Source organism: Camelus bactrianus, chromosome 4 (assembly GCF_048773025.1).
Source record: "Camelus bactrianus isolate YW-2024 breed Bactrian camel chromosome 4, ASM4877302v1, whole genome shotgun sequence".
Lineage (NCBI taxonomy): Eukaryota > Metazoa > Chordata > Mammalia > Artiodactyla > Camelidae > Camelus > Camelus bactrianus.
Window position 1 is genome coordinate 91,228,542 of NC_133542.1, and position 23,613 is coordinate 91,252,154.

At 40.8% G+C, this 23,613-nt stretch overlaps 1 protein-coding gene and 1 pseudogene across 4 annotated transcripts in view; both read left to right on the forward strand.

Moving 5' to 3' along the window:
- Nucleotides 1–1,926: 1,926 nt before the first annotated feature.
- LOC123611984 (U6 spliceosomal RNA) lies at nucleotides 1,927–2,043 on the forward strand (annotated as a pseudogene).
- A 4,728-nt stretch (nucleotides 2,044–6,771) lies between these two features.
- APTX (aprataxin) overlaps nucleotides 6,772–23,613 on the forward strand; it is a 205,870-nt gene continuing 189,028 nt past the window's right edge. For all 4 annotated transcript variants that reach the window (XR_012506788.1, XM_074363171.1, XM_045504616.2 and 1 more), the window contains exons 1-8: nucleotides 6,772–7,156; nucleotides 14,620–14,756; nucleotides 16,099–16,145; nucleotides 16,380–16,682; nucleotides 17,292–17,351; nucleotides 18,190–18,416; nucleotides 21,002–21,105; nucleotides 21,858–22,040. Coding sequence is in view for 3 of the 4 variants with exons in the window: in XM_074363171.1 (XP_074219272.1) it covers nucleotides 7,155–7,156; nucleotides 14,620–14,756; nucleotides 16,099–16,145; nucleotides 16,380–16,682; nucleotides 17,292–17,351; nucleotides 18,190–18,416; nucleotides 21,002–21,105; nucleotides 21,858–22,012 (1,035 nt within the window). In the remaining variant the exon portion in view is untranslated. The remainder of the gene's footprint in view (nucleotides 7,157–14,619; nucleotides 14,757–16,098; nucleotides 16,146–16,379; nucleotides 16,683–17,291; nucleotides 17,352–18,189; nucleotides 18,417–21,001; nucleotides 21,106–21,857; nucleotides 22,041–23,613) is intronic.

The following is a 23,613-nucleotide window of genomic DNA, read 5'->3' on the forward strand; positions in this document are numbered from 1 at the left end:
CTGTAAAAGGGGGAAATAGTTGTAGCTAGCTCGTATGTTATTGTGAGGACTAAATGAATTAATACATGTAAAGGGCTTAAAACAGTATCTATATGTAGTAAATATTATATAGTGATGTTTGCTAATAATAACAATATAAGAAGAATTACTATCCTATTCAAACAGGAGAACTAATATAGCTAGTAAATCAATATGATAGCGATTTACTAAAATATTTATTAAGTGCTAAGTATGTGCTAGAGTCTTTTCTAGGTCATTGAAACAATGTTGACCATGATAGACACAATCCCTTCCTTCATGGAGCTTACAGATAAAAGGGGGCACAGATATTAAACTAACAATTACCCCAGTGTATACGGCAGTCCTCTTTTTAGGGAAGTTGAACCTTGACCCAGGGTTCAGACATTTCAGTCTAAAGGATTCCAACATACAGAAGGAACAGCACCTCTTTTTTTTTTTTTAAGAGAACATTCTAGTTATCTGATGCTGTGTGACAAAATGCCCCCCAAATTGGTGGCTTAAAATAGCAACAATCATTTACTTTTTTTATCATTTACCAACTAAGGATGGAGCAGTCTCAGTAGTCACCACAGAGAACTAATATATCCCTGATAAACACTGCTCTAATTGCAGAATTTTGTTTTGTTCACTGTGGCAGAGCCCTGGCACCTAAAACAATGCCTGACGTGTGGAAAGTACTCAAAAATACTTGTTGAATGAATGAATAGATGTACTAACCGACAGAAAGCTAGAGAGTTTCTGATTTCATCTGGCTAGAGGTCAAGGCCCTGGAGAATGTGGGATGCAGGTGTCCATGTGGGCTCCTACAGCCATGTCCCTCCTACTTGATCAGTGGGAAGAGCTGATCTTGACAATGCCTAGAGCCCAGGCCCTCCTGTTCTGGAGTTACTGTTAATGATCTGTAATTGTGAGGTTGAGGGCATGGATAGTGCAGGATTCATATGGTTTGGGAGTGGCACCAACGGCAGCCCCATCAATCTTTAAGTTAGCTACATTAGTTTTCTAGTTTCCAATCAGAGAACCTTGATTGAGTGAGTTCAAAAAATTGGAAAAAAAAAAAAAGCCGCTATGTTTGTGTATGTGGATAGGCAAGGAAAAAGTGGTAGATAGGATTAGAGAGATAGTTGAGACCTTGCTTAAAAGCAAGACTAAACACTGACTTCAGTCAGGATTTGTGTCTTGAAATACTTTCTCTAGCTGCATGTAAATAGAGTAGAGGGAGGTGGAGTGAATTAGGGAGAAAATAAAGAAGAACATTCCAGAGGAAATAACATGAACATCAAGGAATGCAATAGAGTATTGCAATTGGGCCAGGGCTTAGCAGGGATAGCTCACCTATCTCTCTAGAGTACCGGGGAGGAGGGGGTGGGAGGGTAAGAAGTTCAGTATTGCTGGTACAAGGCTGGCAATGAGGAGATGGTAGAAGACAAGGCAGGATAAGTTAGTGACTTTCTTCTTAGTATGCTTATAAGAAATTTCAGAGGAGACCACCACAGCATCTTGAGATTTACACAAATAAGAATTGCTGAATTGAATAAAAGTTCTAATAGGAACCATCAGTGGTATGAATGTCAGTACTTGAGATTACAGTGGCAATCCCCTAAACTCTTGAAAGGTAAAATTCTTGAGAGAGTTAAGCTATGAAATCAACACATAGTGGGAGAGGCTAACCAGTACTGAAAGTAGGAGATGAAAACAGTAAAGTGTAAATTATAGGTGGGAGATTTCAAATTGTAGGGTATAGTTTATGGATACATTAGCAGGTTTAGGTTTACACTGTGATGTACAGAACTTCTCTATTGGTGTGCTAATTATGTGTGACTAAGAATTTTAAAAGATTATCATTAAAAACCTAATCATAACTGATACAGCTATTTCACCATGAAACCTAATATCAAAAAGGTAATAGTCCTTGCCTCAGCAGCACTAAAATTGAAACAATACAGAGAGGATTTGCATCCTCTAGAAGATAGGCCCTTGCACAAGGATGACATGCAAATTCTTGATGTGTTACATATTTTTTTAAAGAAAAGTAATATGCACAGAAACATAGTCAAGTTTCTCACGAAAAATTTTAAAATATTTTACTTGATATTTAGCCAAAACCAATATTATTTTCTCAAAAAGTCTATTTTAAATTTATATCATGTATAATTACAAAGAAAATGCGATTTTTCACCAAGTTCCTCATTGACCTTAAGATGAACCCAGTACGCTCTGCATATATAATTTTATCTTTGTGCCATAACATCAAAAAGTTGGGAAGCAGTGGGAGTTTATTAACTAATCTAAAAAGAAATAAAATATCACTAGAAAATATTCAGGAGTGTGTAGGTTGGGTTCCCCCAGAAGCAGACACTGAGGCAAGGATTTGAGTGTAGTTAGTTTGTTGAGGAGGTGATCCCAGGAAGCAGCAGTAGGGGAATAGAGAAGTGAGACAGGGATGGGAAGGAAGCAGTACAGGTGGATTAACCTGCAGGTTACCACTGCAGACAACTGGTGCAGGAGAGCCTCGAGGAGACAGTGTTTTAAAGTTGTTTCTCCCCAGGGCTGTGGAAACAAGTTTACCCATCCACTTTACATCATTTTCACTGCTGCTCCCAGGGGTGTAAATCCCCTCCCTTCTGGCCTGTGTGCAGTCAGAGAAGGCTGCCGAGGCCAGAGGAAGCCTGCAGGCAGAGTTGCAAGTGCTTGCAGTGAGAAGTTTTTGGATATGTAAAAGATGCAACTACATTTACAGCTCACTAGGTTTTGGTCCTATCCCCACTAAGTGACTTCTATTATTTGCCATCTGACCTAAGTTGGCCTACAGAGAAGAAAGTCTTGTCCATCTGATGCTGCCTCCAAAATACCTCTCAAATCAGTCCACCCCTGTTTTCTTGTCCAGGCTGCCAACATCTTTTGTGTTACATCAGTAAACTCCTGACTGCTCTTAGCCTTTCTTTTCTCATCTTCCCCTCCAATCCATTCTTCCTCACAACATCCACAGTGATCTTCATAAAATGAAAATCAAATAAAGTCATTCTCCAGCTAACTTTACGGTTTTCTCATTGAGTATAGGATGAGCCCACATACAGTTCCTAAATGGTTTACTATCTGATCCTTGCTCACTATTTTCCTTTTACTATCTATCCCTCAACTCCCCTGGGCTTCTGTCATGCCTGAAAGAATATGCTAAAGGCTTTACTGTAGGGCTTTTGTACATACTCTTTCCTCAGTCTACATCATAGACCTAGAATATTCTTCCACCAACTCTTCACTTGAGTTGGTTTCATTTTAATCTTTCTGGAGTCAGTACAATTGTCCTTTCCTCACACAGGTTTTTCCTGACACCCCTCCCACCTTACCCTCCCTTCTGCCAAAGAAACCAAACCAAAAAAAAAAAAAAAGAAAAACAAAAAACCAAATAAAATTTCCTAGTTATATTTTCTCCTAGAACGCTATACTTTTAAGAAAATCTCTGAAGCAGACCACTGCAGCCTCTGCAGCCTCCCCAGGTCGGTCCTCTGGCTCCAACTTCCTTTCCCTTAGACCAGGAGTCTCAAACTCTCAAAGAAAGCAGGGCCTTCAAGGCACCAGACAGGTTATATAAATGAGTGGGTGGAGGCAATGGCAGCTGGAGAGCACATGGCAGCCACTCATAATTCCCGTTATTTGTTGCCAGAATTTGCTGGATTTCTTGATTTTTTTTTTTCAAGAGACCATGAATCCTTATTTTCATGCAAGATCTTCTAATTTCTAACTGCTGGAATTCAAAAAAATTAACCCCACTTAAGCAAAATAGGCAAAACAATCTTGCAAAAGCACAAAGTTGGAGGTCTCACACCTCCTGATTTCAAAAGTTGTTACAAAGCAACAGTAATCAAAACAGGGTACTGACATAAACACAGACGTAGACCAATGGAACAGAATAGAAAGCCCCCAAATAAACCCTTGCATATGTGGTCAAATGATTTTCAATAAGTATCCCAAGACCATTCAATGGAGAAAAGACAGTGTTTTCAAGAAATGGTGTTGGGAAAACTGGATATCCACATGCAGAAGGATGATGCTGGATGCTAATTTTACACCATATAAAAAATGAACTCAAAATGAATCAAAGACCTAAATGTAAGACCTAAAACTATAAAATGTAGGGGGAAGGCTTCCAATGATTTATTGGATATGATACCAAAAGCACAAGGCAGCAAGAGTAAAAATAGGTAAATTGGACTACATCAAAATTAAAAACATCTGTGCAGGGCACAATTGACAGAGTAAAAAGGCAGCCTGTGAAATGGGAAAAATATTTGCAAATCATATTTATCTGATAAGAGGTTAATATCTGTAAGATAAAAAGAATTTCTGTAGTGCAACAACAACAAAATAACCTGATTAAAAAATAGGCAAGTTATTTGAATAGGTACTTCTCTAAAGAAGATATACAAGTGGCCAAAAAACATGGAAAGATGCTCAACATCACTAATTGTTAGAGAAATGTAAATCAAAGCCACAGTGAGATATCATCTCACACCCATTAGGATGATTGCTACTAAAAACAAAACAAAACAACCCACCAAAATCAGAAAATAACAATGGTTGGCAAGGATGTGGAGAAACTGGAATGCTTGGGCACTGTTGGTGGGAATGTAAAATAGTGTAGCCGCTATGGAAAACAGTAGGTGGCTCCTTAAAGTACTAAAAACAGAATTATGAATCAACAATCCCACTTTGGGGTATGTATCCAAAAGAACTGAAGGCAAGATCTCAAAGAGATATCTGTACAACCATGTTCCTAGCAGCATTATTTGTAATAGCCAAAAGGTGGAAGCACAGGAATAAAATTTGGTGTAGAGATGCAATGGAATGTTTTTTAGCTTTGAAAAGGAGAGAAGTTTTGACACTTTGCAAGTGAATCAATCTTGAGGACATTATGCTAAATGAAATAAGCCAGTCACAAATAGGTAAATACTGTATGATTTCACTTATGTGGAGTATCTGGAGTGGTCAAACTCATGGAAACCAAAAGTACGATAGTGGCTGCCAGGGGATGGGGGAGAAGGAAATGGAGAGTTGATAGATTTCATTACAATATGAATATACTTAACACTACTGAACTCTATACTTAAAAATGGTTAAGATGGCAAGTTTTATGTCATGTGTATTTTGCCACAATTAAAAATTAAAACAGATTTCTTTTTTGAAAAAGAAATCCAAAAGCCCTGAACAGCCCAACAAAATACATTTAACATAGTGTATGGTTTGAAGCTTTGCCTTCATCGGTGAATCTCAAATTTAAGCATGTATTAGGAAGGATAACTTGGTGTGCTTGTTAAACAGAATCCTGGGCCCTACCCCAAAAGTTTCTGAATCATTAAGCCTGGATTGAGAACTGAGAATTTGCATTTCCTGTCTTTTGAGGCTATTGCTACTGACCCAATTATTACACTTTGAGGGCTACTGCATTAGATAATACTACAGGTTTACTCTGTATTATTTTCTATGTATCTGTTGTGATAAATCTTTGGTTCTGGGGTCCTTGAAAAAATTTTTAAGTGCCCACCATGCCCTTAAGCAATGTGTTTGTTGTGCCTTGTGAACCTGCTTCTTGGGCCAGTATTATGCTATACACAAAAGGCTAGACCTAATAGGGCCTAAAAATTCTGCCTAATTTTGCACAACATATGATGAATAATCTAATTAGAACAATCCAATCCAATTTTGAATGCAAGACACACATAGGCAGGTCAGGTAGAAGCAGAGGCTAAGAGAAGAATTCGGAGGGAAGAACAAAACTGGTCAGGTCACCAGAGTAGCCTTTCTTTACCTTGAACAATGTGAATCACATTCCACAGCCACAAGGCCTGTGTAGTCGCTGAGATGCTTTCTGTGCTTAACCCACTTCCTGGTGTGACCCTAATATAAACCTGTATCTTGTCTGCTAAAGAGGGCAAGTCTCTCTTCAGTGTCTTCTGGCGGATCCTACCACTCTGTTTTGATAACTTTGATATCTCCATCATACCAATGAGTCTCTGCTTTGCTATGGAAGGAAACAGTTTTACAAATGAGATAGGAATTTTTCCATATACCAAAATGCCTTAGAATAATTGCAGCACGTGCCTCTTGGGGAACATCCTAGAATTGCCAAAAAAAATCAGTAAACACTGCTCATCCCAACATCCTGCCTCTCTCCTCCCTGATTGCTCTTCAGCCATTTCATTTAGTGAAGACAGCATTAAAAAAAATCTTAGCAGGTTTTCCCGTTTCCACTCTTTTACCCTAGAAAAAAGAGAAAGCAGATTGTAGCTTTGAAAGGATGAGGGAAAACAATGCTACAAGCAGGTAAAGATGGCCTTCAAGGTAGTGAGCTGCTTACGAAGGGAATGTCAAGAGGCTGTACTGCTGCCTAGAAACGGCCGCCGCGGGGATAGCTGCTAAAAGGTGGTAACAGGGCAGCAGCTCTCGAGTAGAAAGATACTGAGAGAGCCCGTCCGCACCGGGACAACTGCCAGGATCCAAATTTGGATCCTGGTCCAGTACGGACCAATTAGGGCTGGGGCTTCCCGATCCGGGCATTGGCCGAGACCCTCTCAACCACTCTTCCGACAAGCGCTTGGTGACGTCAGCGGTTGCTCTCTAGCCTGAGTCGCTACGTCATTCCGCAGCGCCGGAAGTGGTGCGGCACGGAGAAGTAACGTGAACCTGTCCTTTCTGCGGTTTCGAGGTAAGGCAGTTGTCGGCCTGCCTCTTGTGTGCCTGGATTGAAATCCTTGAGTGGGGGCCTTTGCCTGGGTCCTCTGTTTACCCCTGGGTGATGTGCTTTGAATAACGCTCTCACTGCTTTCCCCCACAGCTAGCGTTCCATTCTTAGGCTCCAGGGTTCTCCGCTTTCATTTCTCTCCTGCGGGGTCTTGGCGGCGTTCACGTTGGTCTTCGCCCCACTTCGCGTTCGTTCACATGAGTGCTCCTCGCCCCCGTCTCCCCGTGTACCTAGCTTGGTCGGAACACAGGCAGAATAGGAAATGGGCACTGCCCAACCCAAGGAGGCTGCTCAGCTTTTCAGGAAGGACATTGTTTCCTCCAGAAATGCCCCGTGAGAGGAACTTGAGAGCCATTTACAGCGTCCTCAACAGGCCTTATAGGAAGACCAGAAGATGTAAGACTTTGCTGCTGCAGACCAGTAATAGCGGTTCAACAAAGCAGGGATATAATTTCCGTATGGAATTAATGTGGTCCAGGTTTGGTGCCTTTTGGGAATTTGATTTATATTGGGCGTCACGAAAACACTTGAGACACTATTCGTCTGGGCAGACGAAACAGGTTTGCCTTTTCTCTTTGATTGCACAGTGCTGTGAGATGATCTTTTTACATTTCCTTCACCCATGCTTTCATTTTACCTTCACTGTTAACGAGAGTGATAATAGTGTTGAATGGTTACATTTTGGCAAACACCGAGCTTTTTACGTATTAATTTAGCCCTTGTGACAACCATGTAGTGTAGAGCAATAATTAATATCGTTTTACAGCTGAAGAAATAAAGACTTAGGTTAAATAACTGACCTCAAGTCACACAGTGAGTAGAGGCAAGATTTGAACTTTGAGCAGTTGGACTTCAGAAGCTGGGTATTATTCACTATTTTATATTGATTTTCTTCAACTGTTGTTATTAAGTTCTCAAACACCAAACTCTGTTATCTATTATTTTATGGAGAAAATTAAGGTCATCAGATGTGCTTTCTCTCGGGTTTCTGCCCCTACTTTCTCTCTTCACAAAGTCATCTAGATTTATACCCAGCTTTACTTTTCCTTCAGAATCAAAGGATGAGCTGTCTCCTCTGATCAAAGCAAATTCCTTTATCTTTGCTTCTGACCTTTCTTTTATATTTTCACTCATGAGACTTTGCTTTCTTTTGTCTTTTCTGCCCCTGTGTCTCCCAATCATTTATAAACAAGGTAAGGTTTTTCAGAATCCTTCCTCCCTCCCACAAGCCAGAAAGAAAGAAAAATTTCCTGGTGATACATCTTCCTTTGGCTCTCATCCAGTACCTCTCTCCCCTTCTATCCATACTTTTTAAAAAGAGTATTCTGACTTTTGTCTCCAACTCCCCACCTCCCGTTCCCTTCTGCAGTCCAGCTTTCAGATTTCTTATTCCCCTGAAATTTTACCTTGTAGTCACCAGCAATTGATTATCAAACCACATAGACATTCTTCAATCATTACTGGATACCTTTACTGCTTTTGAAACTTGATGATACCTCTCACTCCCTACTCCTTTTGTTTTCCAGGACAATACACCCAGCTGATTTATTCAACAAACATTTATTGTGATATGGAGACGAACAAGACACAGTGATTTCCTGTAAGGAGAAAACACTTTACATTCTAGCTATTTCTCCATGTGCCTCTCTCTCAGATCTTTTCTCCTGTGGGTAGCCTTTTCTCCTCTCTTAAAATCTTGGGTGTTTCCAAGGTTTGTAACTTTGGCCCACTGCTCTTCATTTTGTACACCCTGCCTGAGTGAAAACATCAGCTGACTCCCTCCTACACGCTCCCAAACTGAAGTGTCATCTTAGACCTCTTCTGAATTTCATGCTCCCCTTTGGCTACCCTGCTGGGCAGCTCTGCCTGCAAGTCCCAGAGACTCTTCAAATGCCATCTTCCCTGAACTTTATCTTAGCACATCCATCACTAAATCCTGTTGATTTTGTCCTCTAAATATTTCTCAAATCTGTGCTCTTTTTTCTGTCCCTATTATTGTCCTACTTTAGAATTTATCATTTTTCATCTAGAGTATGATGGCCTTCTAACTGGTTTCTCCTGCTCTAGTCCTGTTCCCCATGTATCTGCTCTTCACACTACCTATCCCCTTGCCCCAAATGATCTTTGAAACAAATCTGACTGAGTCAGAGTCCTGCTTAATAATGTTTAAAGATCTGTCTGTTCAATCATCCAACCTTTTCTCTCATTTATTCAGCAAATATTTACTGTTTACTAAGTTGCAAAATCCATTAGAACTTCTAAAGTTTGAGCTTCTCAGCTGGTCCCCCAGGGCTCTGCTCCTTCTGGACCTGCCTGCATCTCCAGCCTCCTTTTTGCCTCGTACTTTAGATTTCAGCAACGCCGAACTGTTTCTTCATGTGCACTGTGCTATTTCTTTGTGCATTGCCCTTGCTCTTCTCTTTGACTGGAATCTTCTCTCTGATTCCTTTCTCCACTTCCTGCTTCTTACCTAATTAGGCTGCCCACTTTTAATTAACCCAGTTAATATATAGGTCTCATTTTAGGCCCACCTCTTATAGGAAACCTTCCTTGACACCTCCTGCCTCCATGTCTAGGTTGGGTACTCCAGCAGTGTGCTTTCCTTACACCTTTTGTATACACCAGTTATTATACTTTACACATTTGTTAAATTTTTTTTAACATTTTTTATTGCATTATAGTCATTTTACAATGTTGTGTCAAATTCCAGTGTAGAGCACAATTTTTCATTTATACATGAGCATACATATATTCATTGTCACATTTTTTTTTTTTTTTTGCTGTGAGCTACCACAAGATCCGTATATAGTTCCCTGTGCTATACAGTATAATCTTGTTTATCTATTCTACACATTCCTGTCGGTATCTACAAATTTTGAACTCCCAGTCTATCCCTTCCGACCTTGGAAACCACAGGTTTGTATTCTATGTCTATGAGTCTGTTTTTGTTTTATATTTATGCTCTTTTTTTTTTTTTAATTCCACATATGAGCGATCTCATATGGTATTTTTCTTTCTCTTTCTGGCTTACTTCACTTAGAATGACATTCTCCAGGAACATCCATGTTGCTGCAAATGGTGTTATGTTGTTGGTTTTTATGGCTGAATAGTATTCCATTGTATAAATAGACCACCTCTTCTTTATCCAGTCATCTGTTGATGGACATTTAGGCTGTTTCTATGTCTTGGCTATTGTGAATAGTGCTGCTATGAACATTGGGGTACAGGTGTCTTTTTGAAGTAGGGTTCCTTCTGGATAGATGCCCAAGAGCAGGCTTACTGGGTTATATGGTAAGTCTGTTCCTAGTCTTTTGAGGAATCTCCATACTGCTTTCCACAGTGGCTGCACCAAACTGCATTCCCACCAGCAGTGTAGGAGGGTTCCCTTTTCTCCACAGCCTCTCCAGCATTTGTCTTTTGTGGACTTTTGAATGATGGCCATTCTGACTGGTGTGAGATGATACCTCATTGTAGTTTTGATTTGCATTTCTCTGATAATTAGTGATATTAAGCATTTTTTCATGTGCCTATTGATCATTTGTATGTCTTCCTTGGAGAATTGCTTGTTTAGGTCTTCTGCCCATTTTTGGATTGGGTTGTTTGTTTGTTTTCTTATTAAGTTGTATGAGCTGCTTATATTCTGGAGATCAAGCCTTTGTTGGTTTCATCTGCAAAAATTTTCTCCCATTCCGTAGGTTGTTGTTTTGTTTTACTTCTGGTTTCCTTTGCTGTGCAGAAGCTTGTAAGTTTCATTAGGTCCCATTTGTTTATTCTTGTTTTTATTTCTATTGCTTGGGTAGACTGCCCTAGGAGAACATTTTTGAGATGTATGTGAGATAATGTTTTGCCTGTATTTTCTTCTAGGAAGTTTATTGTATCTTGTCTTATGTTTAAGTCTTTGATCCATTTTGAGTTTATTTTTGTGTATGGTGTAAGGGATGTTACAATTGTTTTGAGTTTTTCTGAGCCTTTTGAAGGCAGGTTTGATGTGTTATACGTGCATCATACATGTAAGTGAGATGTAATATCTCTTTATTCCCAGCACCAGAGTGGCACAAGGCACGTGGTAAGCATGCAGTAATTTTGCTTAAACGATCAAATGAGTGAAGACAGAAAGTATATGATGTAGTGAGTAAGAACCCATTCTTTGGAGTAATTCAAATTCTAGCTCTGGCACATGTTGGCTATGTGACTTGAATATGTTACTTATTTTCTCTAAGACTTAAATTTTCCTTAGAGTGAGAGTTATTGTGAAGATTAAATGAGATGATGTAAGTAAGACATTTGGCAAGTGCCTGGCACATAGTGTGCACTTGATACAAGTATGCTGAACACCAGGGGACCCAGAAATACAGGATCAGACCAAGCCTAGACCAGCAAGGTCCAGTGACCTTTCCTCTGAATTTCCTGAATGGATGCAGTCTGTTTACAAGGAGATTATAATCTCAGTAGGCCAGTGAGATTACATCCATGTTTAATTTTCAAAGAAGGTAAATCAGCCACACCCAATAACAAGATGTACAGAAGACAGCTCAGTGAAGGCCTCAGGGAGGAGGTGGGACTTGGAAGTTGAGAAAGATTTGGTTTTCTTGGAGGGAGAAAAGTGTATAATTCAGTACCAGGAGATCATATTAAGAATGACTCATTTGGGAGTCCTGATTCAGTACGTCATTCCTGAAGGATGTATGTGTGTGTGAGGGTGCATGTGTTTGAGTCTGGGAGAAGGGAGGAGAGAGAGGGATGGATAAATGGGACTAGTTCTATGAAAAGAAGTGGGAGGCAAAATAAGTAACCTCTGTGGGATTAGAGTATGAAAGTTAACTTCAAACCTGAGGGATTTGGAATTGACCAGGGCTGGGCAAGTTTCCGGGTCTGTGCTGGACATTATGGTAGCCTTCAGCCACATACAGCTATTTAATTTTAAATTTAAGTTAAATTTAAAAGAAACTAAGTAAGAAATTCATTTCCTCTGTCGCACCAGCTACATTTCAAATGCTCGATTGTCACGTGGTGGATCTGTTGGTGTTTAGAACACTTCCATCATCGCTAAAAATTCTACTGGACAGCACGTTCCAGGTTATCAGATTTCTGGCCTTGTGTGGCCTGTCAGATCACTTGGGTCCCTTAAGAAATAATCAGAATTTCTTTCTGACCAATCCCCACAACTCTGGAATGAAAAGTATGGGGCTGAAAAGAGAGAATTAGGGTTTATCCACATAGATGTGAGGATGGAGTTACTCAGAGTAGCAAAGCGCCCACATAAGAAGAGGACCTGGAGGAGGGGAGAGAGAGAAGGAAGGGAAGAGAACCTGGATAGGATTATCATTTGGCCATTCACTTGCAAATATTTATTATATTCTTGCTGTATGCCAAGTAGTAAGTGCTGAGGATATAGTGGAAGCAAAAACAGGCTTGACTTCTGCAGTCATAGAGTTTGCAGTTTATGGATTTTTACTGGATGGATCATATTGAAGGTTCAGGAACAAACATCCATCCTTATGTACTCCCCATATTCTAAAATGCTTCATTCCTAAAAGTTGAAATCTGTGGCTGAAATGGGCTAAGACATTGCTTAAGGTTAGTTGTGTAAGCATCGTGTAGTCACTGCTTCAGCTTCTCAAGGAGTAGTAAATAGGAACATCATAACTTCAGAACTTTAGGGGGAATGAAGCATGTGAATGTGTGTTTATGTAGGGCATGAGGGGTAGTTCCTGTTATCCTGCAAAAGTCAGCCATGATCTCAGCTGTCCATCGTATTCCCTCCTTTCTAACTGTTCTCTCTTTAGGCTTCTTTTATTATTACTGTGAATAGTCAGTCACCACATGATTCATTTCCCAGTGCTTAATAAAACCATACTCCTCAGTCCATTACCTGCTCATTCATCAGTTTCCAGCAAGTGCAAACAGATACCATTCTGAACACGTAGCATTTAAAAGTGGGATTTGCCTGTAGCCATCATCACTTGAGGCTCTGAGTTTAGGATTTTAGATTTACAGCTGACTCTTCATGCTCTTGCACAAAGCCTGCTTAACTTTTTGGACCTCTGTCTGGCCCACATTATGGTCACAGCTTCCTGACTATTATCTGACTCTAGATTTCTCCACTCCAGCCTGCCTACACACAGCTGTCATTTTTCCTCACTGTGCGGCTCAGACCTTGGCACTCATTTGCTCACGCTGCCTTGTGTTATCCTGTCTCTGCAGATGGTAGTTAAACTACAATTTTTAAAAATCTGGTTTCTTTTCTCTCCCCTTTGGATACAAAGCTTCTGCAGAGGGCCTGCTAAGTGCTGCCTTGCCTGCAGGGGTCCTTTCTCAAAGAGAGGGTATTACAGGCTCGAGCATTGGTAAGCTTCTGGAGTCTGGGGAGGCATCCCAAAGATCTGGTCCTGTCCCTCCCACACACTTCCCTGCTCTGCCTCCCGGCGTGATCTCAACCTTACTCTTCTATGACTTGTTGATGCCTCTCAAATACCTACATTCAGTTAAGGACAAATATTTCTTTCTTGCGTCAGAGCCAGTCAGTTCTTACAAGACAGCTTTAACAACCTTGTGGCTTTTCCTGTCTAAGCCCCTGATTCTTTCTCTTCCATGAAACACTTTTGGTTTTACTTGAAACTGTGTCTCCTGAATTGTAATTCCTAAGACCCCAAAGAAAGCTCTTTGTAGTCTCAAAAATACACACACACACACACACACACACACACACATACACATTCAGTCCATTTCTCTCTTGAGTTTCATACCCATATATCGCAGCATGACTCTTGGATGTTCTACACGTAACTTGATCTAATTGTGTTTCAGTCTGAAATCATCCCTTCTCCACCTGCTGTTTATCTCCAAATTGTCTCCTTGTGTATTCATCGTTTTGGTTAATGAGCATTTCCAAATTAGAAATCTTGGTTGGTATCTCCCTTTACTCCCTTGTCATTCCCCAAATACAGTCAGTAGTTAAGTCTACCTTCACAATTTCTCCTGGCCCTTCTTTCTCTCCGTCTCCTTTGTTTTGCTTTTGGTCAGGCCTCATCTCTCTCCCAAATTTCTTCTCTTTCTCTGCTACTGCTACTCTACATGACTGTGAAGAATATTTTTCAGAAGAACACCAGCACCTTCACTCATGTTATGCAGGCTGTGTATTGCACAAAGATGCTGCATTCATGCTTTAGAAATTGCGGATTTGTGTATTTTTTATGACAGTCTTCTGGCCAATGGCAGTAAAATGTATTGTTCTAACATCAGTATGTTATGACAGTTAACCTAATACACATAGGAATGCCTTTGGACCGAAGAACATCCTCTGTTCTTCTGTCCTTAGTTCTCTGCCAGACAAGCTCCTTCTCATCCTGTAAAACCCAGGATAAATATCCCTTCTTCATGAAGCCTTTTTTAACACTCCTTGCAAGAGTCAGTCATTCCTTTCCCTAGGCTAATGCCATATTTGGTTACTCCCTTATAGTGCTTATCACATTACGTTGTAATAATTGGTACATGAGTCTGTCTGCCACACTGTACCCCAGACCCCTGAAGGATGGGGTGGTGTTTCATCATTCTTTGATCCTTAGCATGTAGCCTAATACCTAGAACATAGAGTGTCTCAATAAATGTAACAAATATTTGATTGCTTAGCATGATTCAGGCACAGAGGTAAATACTCACATTATCTTATTTAATCCTCACAACAGCCTCATGAGTCCTGTCATTATCACTTTTTATGGGTGAGGAATTGAGACTAGGGAGGTGCAGTCACTTGCCTCAAGATGAACAGCTGATAAATGGCACGTGTGGTGGTCCTGGGGTGTGACCCTGGAGGACTTGTGTTGGTTTTTCCAGTGATTCTCTTGTGTTTCATCTCTCAGGGTAATGATGCGGGTGTGCTGGTTGGTGAGACAGGACAACCGGCACCAGCGAATTAAACTGCCACATTTGAAAGCAGTCATTGTGGGGCGTGGTCCAGAGACCAAGATCACTGACAAGAAATGTTCTCGACAGCAAGGTAACTAGTCATGGGGATGTGGAGATTACCATGTTCGGCTCCTCAGTGATAAGGATAGTGATAATCAAAGATGCGTATTTCCTGGATGCTCTTGATAAAAAACCTTCTGTGTGCCATAAACAAAACTCAGGAACTGAGCTCTTTTAGCCAACACTACCAGATTCCACCCTGTGAGAGTGGTTAATATTCCACTAATATTGGGAGCCGGCAGGTTCCACACTGTACTATGGGTTGTGGAACTGAGTCCTGCACTCTGCTTTGCCCAGGGAGAGTCCTCGTTGGGCAGTGAGACAGTTGAATTCTGGGATTTCCAGGTTGAAACCGCGTCTGGGAAGTGGTTCCATCCTTTACATGTTGCCGCACAAAGAGGGTGGTATCTTTAAAAGACTGTGGCATCCAGGTCTTGAAATATCTTTCCTGGGATTTAATAAAATGAAAGTCCTTAGGAAAAAGCTTTACCATGTACTTCATTTTTTACCTGTAAACCCAGACATGTTCCTGTTACTGGGCCTCTGATTGCAGTATGTTCTCTGTAGCAGGGTTTCCCAAGGCTTGGAGTTTGCAACAGTGATTATGATTTTTCCCATGTGAGTTAATCTAAATGGGAAAAAAAAAGCCATGCTTGAGCCGACTAAGCCAAAGATACAGAGGCAGATACTGCTTCTTACTCTCTATACCCCTTGTTGCAACAACAATTGTAGGAATGTGTATGTCAGTCTGTCCTCTGCCTGTCCTCAGAGAGCAGCTGTGGTGTCTCTTTGCTCCCTGTTTTAGCCCAGAAACTTTTTGTTCACTTATCTGAACATGAGTGTTTAGTGCTGTTTCTTCCCACACATGCTCAGACAGTTCTGTCCTTGCTGTCCTCTTTCTAGAAAGGATATTCTCTCCACTCTTCCTACCCAAAGCCAGCTAACCTTCAGTCTTCCAGGAATGTATCTTTTACCTCTTTCTCTGTTGAAGGCATCTGAAAGTTTTATATAATAGTGGAAGCCTGATTTAATCCTGAGCTAAGAGCTTGTGAGACAAGTGGACCCCTTTCCCTGACTGCAGAGCCTGTGATCCCGAGTGGGCCAAGGGCTCTGGAATAGGAAGACTTATAGGGATTCAGTGAAGCTGAATAGAGGTATTAGCAGTAGCTAAGGGAGTATGTACACTGTTGGGCTTTTTATGGGAGGACTTGGAGCCCTAGTCACCTGAATAACATGATTTTGCTTGTAGGCCATTGAGGAAACCCTTGTCAGATTGCCTCCTGGAGTGAGGCTTCACTGTGTTGTAAGGAGAACAGGAGCAGGTGCCTGATTCTTTGTGGCATTTGAGTTTAACTTTTTTCAATCTCTTTCAGTTCAGTTGAAAGCAGAGTGTAACAAAGGATATGTCAAGGTAAAGCAGGTATGTCTGTTTGTAACTTGGATTTCCATTTTATACTTGATTTTTTTATGCTATTGACTTTGGAGTGTCTGTGACAGCCAGTAAAGGCTTCTCTGTCATGTGTAGAAGTGACAGAGTAAAGTAAGTGAATATTAAGCATGCTGCTTGGCACATAGTAAGTGGTTAACATAGCAGTGGCTGCTGTACTAATGGTGTTATTGCTATCATTATAATTATTTTCTGATTATTCCATAGGTAGGGGTCAATCCCACCAGCATTGACTCAGTCATAATTGGGAAGGACCAAGAGATGAAGCTGCAGCCTGGCCAGATTCTCCACATGGTGAATGAACTTTATCCATATATTATAGAGTTTGAAGAAGAGGCAAAGAGCCCTGTCCTGGACCCACACAGGAAGAGAAAGAGGTCAGGCAACAGTGATTCTGCAGAAAGGGCTGCTGCCCAGGAAGCTGAGCCCAGTACAGGACTGGAACCTGGGAGCAACCCTAGCCAGTGCTCTATGCCCCCAAAGAAAGAAAAAGATGAATCCACCAAAAAGGTGAGGGTAGTGACCTTGATAGATGATGTAGAGATTAAACGAGATGTAATGACTGCTTAATTGTTTTGTATGCTGTAAAGCCCAGATGCATAAGGGATTATTAACCGTGATGAAAGAGTCACTTGTTTGTGTCACCAGTCACTTGGGTGAATGTCCTTTGATGTACTTTTCTCTTGAATTCCTAAGGTAAGCCACTTGAAGGTAGGGCGATAATGGCAGTGTTTTTAACACTGAGCTACTAAAATGGGTCAGTCATGTGAATACCTATAGAAGGTGAACATTGAAACACTATACATAGGTCATGTGATTTACATCCTGATGTCAAAGTGGGAACTTAGGCTGTTGATGGAAAGGGAGAGGGTAAAGAAGATGCAGTTCACACACTGGCGTTTCCAAGCTCTGTCTAGACATAGGGCTCTCAGTATGGGAAGAGAAAGGAGATGGCTTATAGTTTATAAAGGCAGAAGATTGAGGTAAAGAAATACAGTTTAATTTTTAAAAACTAACCTTATTTCCAAGTTTGGTTGGACTCTGTTAACATAACAGTATTAACTAATGCAAAATTTAACTATCAGCATTTGTGATTTACATTGCCATTTTTTGTTTTAGAAATCATTGGGCCACTGGAGTCAAGGCTTGAAGATTTCAATGGAGGACCCCAAAATGCAGGTCAGAATAAAATTTGGGTATTAAAACACATTTCACGTTTTAAATGATCACTCCACAGAGCTCATAACTACAAATGAAATCAAAGGAGATCAGTTGGTCTGAATGAGATTCATTTTATTGGGTTATTTTGTGAGATCAGGTGGCTTTTCTCATTGTCAGTAACTTAGCAACTGGAATTGTTTGGAGAGAAGCTAAGTTTTTCTAACAAATGTTTCCTCTGCCTCATTCCTCCTAAACTTCTGGGTACTGTTAAGAGAAGTTGTGTTCCCCTTAGTGTGGTCCCTTTCAACAGAGCATCGGATAATGTATTATGACTAAAGTTATTGGGCTTCTCTGAGATTATTAGTCAGGCATCATCCTGGGAGGAGTCTGAGTTCTTAAATTACATCCTGGGGTGACAAGGGGCAAGATCTGATAGGGCTACATGGAACACACACACACACGTGTGTGTGTGTGTGTGTGTGTGTGATGTGATGTGGTCTGCCGAGTGGAGAAACATTTGAGTTTATGCCTGCAGGGATTTTACGTCAGGTTCTCGGGAACTGTTTTGTACGGTACCTCTTCTGTGTGTTCTGTGTAGTGTGGTGACAGAAAACACAGGCTCTGGAGTAACTAGATCTGTGTTGGAATTCTAGATTTCCCACTTAGTATCTAACTGTGTGACCGGGTGCAAGACTCTCAACTTACCTGAGTCTCTGTGCTCTCATCTGTCAAAATTAGGATGCTAAGACTTCAGCACAAGATTGAGGTGGGAATTAAGTGAGTTAATGAATGTGACAGCATCTGGCACATGTAAGATGTGCAGTAGTTGCCTGTTTCTTTTGTGCCCCTCTGCTAGGTTTACAAAGATGAGCAGGTGGTGGTGATTAAGGATAAATACCCCAAGGCTCGTCACCACTGGCTGGTCTTACCGTGGGCCTCCATTTCCAGTCTGAAGGCTGTGACCAGAGAACACCTTGAGCTCCTCAAACACATGCACACTGTGGGGGAAAAGGTGATTGCAGACTTCGCTGGCTCTAGCAAACTCCGATTCCGACTGGGCTACCACGCCATTCCCAGCATGAGGTAAGCCTTGTGGGGGTCCTGGTCCATCTTGGTTTTGTCTGGGTGGACACGTGGATTTACCCTGGGTCTGCTGAGTGTGCTGATAGCCCCAAGGCCCAGGGGCAGTAGGGTGGGATGTTGCCAAGGCAAGTGGGCTGAAATGTAGACTCTTCTGCCTGACTTGTTCGCAAGTTCCTACTTGCGAACAAGTTCCTACTTCTGTTTATAATTCAATAACATACGGTTCTTTGTTCTTCTCAAAGTATAAACTTTGAGAGACTAACCTATGAACTAGATGAAGCAGCTTCATTACCCTCAGGAGAAAAACTGGTCAGTGATTTTTATCAGATTTTTCAGAAGCATCTATAACCCCTAAATGATTAAGGACCATTGCTTTGAAGGAGACAGGCATCACTGACTTCTTTCATGACAGCTTAGTAGATCTAAGATTTAAGATAAAATGAGAAAAAAAAGTAGAGCTTGTTTTCCTTTGGCACATACCAAGATGGATTCAGAAAGGGGTGATCAATTCTTTTCAAAGATTGCAAGTAAGGCAGATCTCCTGTTCTTTTGAGCTAGGTAACAGGATAAGCAGACTAATTAGATTTTGAAGTTTTTAATCTTGGGGTTTTTCTGTGTGTGTGGTAAAATATACGTAACATGAAATGTACCATTTTAACTATTTTCAAGTGTACAGTTCAGTGGCATTAAGTGCATTCACACTGTTGTGCAGCCATCACCACCATCTATTTCTAGAATTTTTTTCATCTTCCCAGACTACCTCTCATTCCTCCATCCCCTCAACCCCTGGCAATTACCATTCCACTTTCTGATTCTATGAATTTGACTACCTTAGGTACCTCATACCTCATTCCAGTGGAAACATACAGTATCTGTCATTTTGTGGCTGGCTTTTTTCATTTAGGATAATGTCTTCAAGGTTCATCCATGTTGTAGCATGTGTCAGAATTTCTGTTAATGATGATGATGGTGATGATGATGATGATGATGATTATATTAATGGAGGTACTGGGGATTGAACCCAGGACCTTGTGCATGCTAAGCATGCGCTCTGCCACTGAGCTATACCCATTTCCCTCTATTGATTGTTTTTTTTTAATCACCCAACATTCCTCACATTTTATTAGGAGGGTAATTAGGGCATAGATTACTGGCCACTTTAACCAAATGAAATTTTTGTACCACATTTTTTCCCCATCAATACTCTTTATTTTAAAATGAAGCATAACTTACATACAGTAAAATGAACAGTAAGATTTATAGTTTGATCGGTTTTGATAGATGTATATGCCATGTAACTATTACTGTGCTCAAGATACAGAACATTTCTATCATCTCCCAGAAGTTCCCTTGTGTTCCTTTCGCTTAATTCTCCCCTCAACCCCCAGGTGTTGTCCTGGTTTTTTTTTTAGTATAACTTAGTTTTATCTGTTCTAGAACTTCATGTAAAGGGACTCATACAATGTGTACTCTTTTTCTGTCTTTTTTTTGGTCGGCATAGTGGATTTTGAGATTCAGGCAGGTTGTATATGTCATGGACATACTTTATTGTTCTGCTCTTGTGTAAATACCTAGAAGTGGAATTGCTACATTACAGGGTGAATGTATATTGTGTATCATTAAAAAATATTTTTTATTGTTAAAACCTTATTCAAAAAATTTGTTGCTAAAAGTCACCCATAATCCTGTTTCCCTAATGTTGCAGAGCTCATGACTAACAGCCCTTGACCATAGTGCTTTTCACATAGTAATCATGGTGTCCATACCTTTTTCATATAATGAGTGCTGTTATGCTAAGGAGAATGCTAAAAGCAAGAGCTATGACTGGTGTGGGTGGGAAGCAAAATGAGTAGTAAGTGAAGTTGCTGTGATCTTTTAAAGTATAAATCAGATAATATCACCCACCTGCTTAAAATCCTTCAGTGGCTCCCCAGTGTAATCGGAATAAAATGCGAACCTTCTGCTGACCTACAAGACCCCTTTATGATCTGGCTCCTACCTCATCTCTGCTCCTTGTTTCCAGCCATTCCGCAGTATTACCTTCTTTTTGTTCCTTGGTTACAGCAAGCTCATTCTCATCACAGGGCCTTTGCACTTGGCCTCCCACTTCCTGAGACTCTTTCCTCAGAGCTTTGCTTGCCTGACTGCTTTCTCAGCTCAGATTGCTGCCCCGGGGGAGGCCTTCCCTGAACACCCAACTGCTTAAAGAGGCAGTCTCTACCCCCTAGGCATTTTATCCCATTTTGCTTTCTTTTTTTTTTTTCCTTAACAGTGTTAGCAGTTTGAATTTTCCTTGTCTATTTGTTTACTTATTTATTATTTTTCTCCCCTCATTAGAATATAATTTCTATAAGGGCATAGACCTTTACCATTTTGGTCACTGCTGAATTCCAGTGCTAGAACAGTGCTTGGCTCTAGTAGGTATTTAATGAGCAGTAAATATTCTTAAGTGAATGAATGGATGAGTTGAATTAAATGGAACCACTGTCAATATTTTACATACTCATACTTTTACTGTTTGTCGTTTTGATTAAGCTGTAGTTTTTAATGAGTTTAATGGTCAGTCTTTTTTTCCTCTCAACTAGCCATGTACACCTTCATGTGATTAGCCAGGATTTTGATTCTCCTTGCCTTAAGAATAAAAAGCATTGGAATTCTTTCAATACAGAGTACTTCCTTGAATCACAAGGTAAACAGTGTTCTTTGGTTTTCACATTTGTTTCATTTTCTCAGTTGTTTTTATACTTGATTCATTTGTTTTTCCTTAAATAATAACTTGGCTTCAAAAACCCATGTGTAACTTTGTGTAGCTTATACAGAGAGCCCCATGAAAAGAAATTGGATTACTTGAATTGTAGTAGGATTGCCGCTTTGCTGTGAGTAGCCTTCTTGGGGGAGTAGGAATGCTGTTATATTAGGGTCAAAAAAGATTGTTTATTGTAACTGGGGGACTTAAATGTTGTCCTGAGAATTTTTGGAGTTCATGGGTATGAAAGCTCTGAACACTTACTTGTTTCTTCTGCCATTGGCTGGGAGAGGCTTGGGAGCTACCTTCTGTCAAGAATGGTTACTTAACAGGGGAAGGCTGTGTATATGTAGAAGGAAGCACTTCCTGGTGTGCATACTGTGGAACTTCAGTGTGCTGGGATATTAACAACGATAGCTACCATTGATTAAGGGCTACCAGGGGTAAAGCCCTGTGATGTCTTTGACATAGTAACATGGATTGCTTAGAGAGTATCCTGAAGGAATGTAATCATCTCAAAAATAAGTTGCTGAGATTTAGAATCTGACCAAGCCCCTTTCCCACAACAGTGAACTTAACCTCAACTGTACTGGCTTTGAAGACAACCTGGCATATCTGGAGTCAGATTTTCCTTTTGTTTGGTATCTTGGCTTTGCAGAGTAGCTGGGCTCTGAACTTGTTTTTCTTGCCTGCAGCTGTGATTCAGATGCTACAAGAGGCTGGCAGAGTGACTGTCCGAGATGGAATGTCTGAGCTCTTGCAGCTTCCTCTCCGTTGTCATGAGTGCCAGCAGCTGCTGCCTTCCATTCCTCAGCTGAAAGAGCATCTCAGGAAGCACTGGCCGTGGTGATTCTGCGGAGCCTGAACTTCTGCAGCAGGTGTGGCTGATTGTTTAAGAGCAAATTCCTGATACCTGTTCCAGATTGCATGTGAACTTTTATTTCTTGAATTAAAACATGCAGTTTTTAAATTTTTAGAAGAAATTTCTACAAAGCTTGTTCTGTTCCTGAGTGGGCACAATGTGGGGGTGACTGGAAATAGTTTAGGAATTAGGAATTTGGGTTTCTCATGGATATGTTCTCTGGTGAGGGTGCCTGGGACAGGCTGGATCCACCATCGCCAGGAGCCACGTTACCTCTGACTAATGGGAGCAAAATCACGTTCAGATCAAATGCGGGATATGGAAGCAGACGGCTGCTTATATATTTCTGTTCCTTACATTCATCCTTCCTCCTTGGAGGTAGCTGGTACCTTTTCATCAGAGCAGCCAGAGTGTTCTCTTGTTTATCCTGAAGGCACTGATTGGTCTTGTTCTCTGATTTGACTCTGGTCGGTAATAGTCTATCTCTTCCCCCTCCTTCATAGGAAGACTTAGGTTCTTCTGTCTCTTCATTCCTTTCTATACAAAACCATCCAAATCCTCCCTTTTCAAGAAGTCTGCCTCGTCAGTTCTCCTTCACTCTGAGCAAACAGGCTAGATGAGGGGGTGGAGGGATGGAGTTTTCTTCTTATACCAAGAGTTCCTGGCTGGTAAAGAAATACTCAGCCACATGTTCATTGTGGTTTAGCTGTCAGTTCTTCTTGGTGGCCTGAATCTGTTGTCTGAAATAAAGTTCATTTGTTTGGGGCATCTCCCTTAGGTAATTGAAAACTATCAAGAGTTCAGCTAATAGTCACAAAGTCAGCTCCGATGCACAAAAAGTAGCTGTTGAATGAAAAAGTTGCAGAGAACCCCATCACTTCACTTTTCCCTCGGAATAAACTTGGATGGAACAGTTGGATTAAGCTGGTTTTTGGGTAACATCAGAACTAAAGGCTAAGGGAGATCTAAAACACTGTTTTGATCAATTGTTGATCTGTTTGGGGATGTGACTTTCTTTGCTCTTGAGTTAAAAAAAAAAAAAGAACATCCTTAACTGTATCTTCTCTCTGAAGAGAGAAAACTTCAATCCACAGAGACCGCATTTGACCACAGTGTCTTTCACAAATAAACAAGATGCCATAGTGGTTTTTTGGTGAGCGTGGGTATAGTCATAATTAGTAGTAATTAATGCTTATAGCAGCTAACACTTGTTTAACTGTTGTGTTCTGGTATTATGCTAAGTACTTTATTCAGATGGTCTCATTTACTTCTCACTGTATGTAACTCTATGGGGTAAGCACTATTGTTAGACCCCTTTAAAAGATGAAGATCTAAGAACCTATAAGAGGTCCTGCGCTCCAAAGTTGGTCTTGGTTCTGGTGCACTGAACTCATTATTTTCCCTCTCTGCCGAATAGTAGAATGCAGTACTATCTGGGGTCATAGACCTGCAGGGGCCGTGGCCCTGTGTTGTGCAAAAGTTTCCACAGTTTTTGTTGATTTCTCTGAGGCTGGTAAATTCCTTTAAAGCCCCTTTTGTCCAACTTTTTTTTTTTTAAATCTCTGTCTGGTGTTCCTTCTGCATTCCAG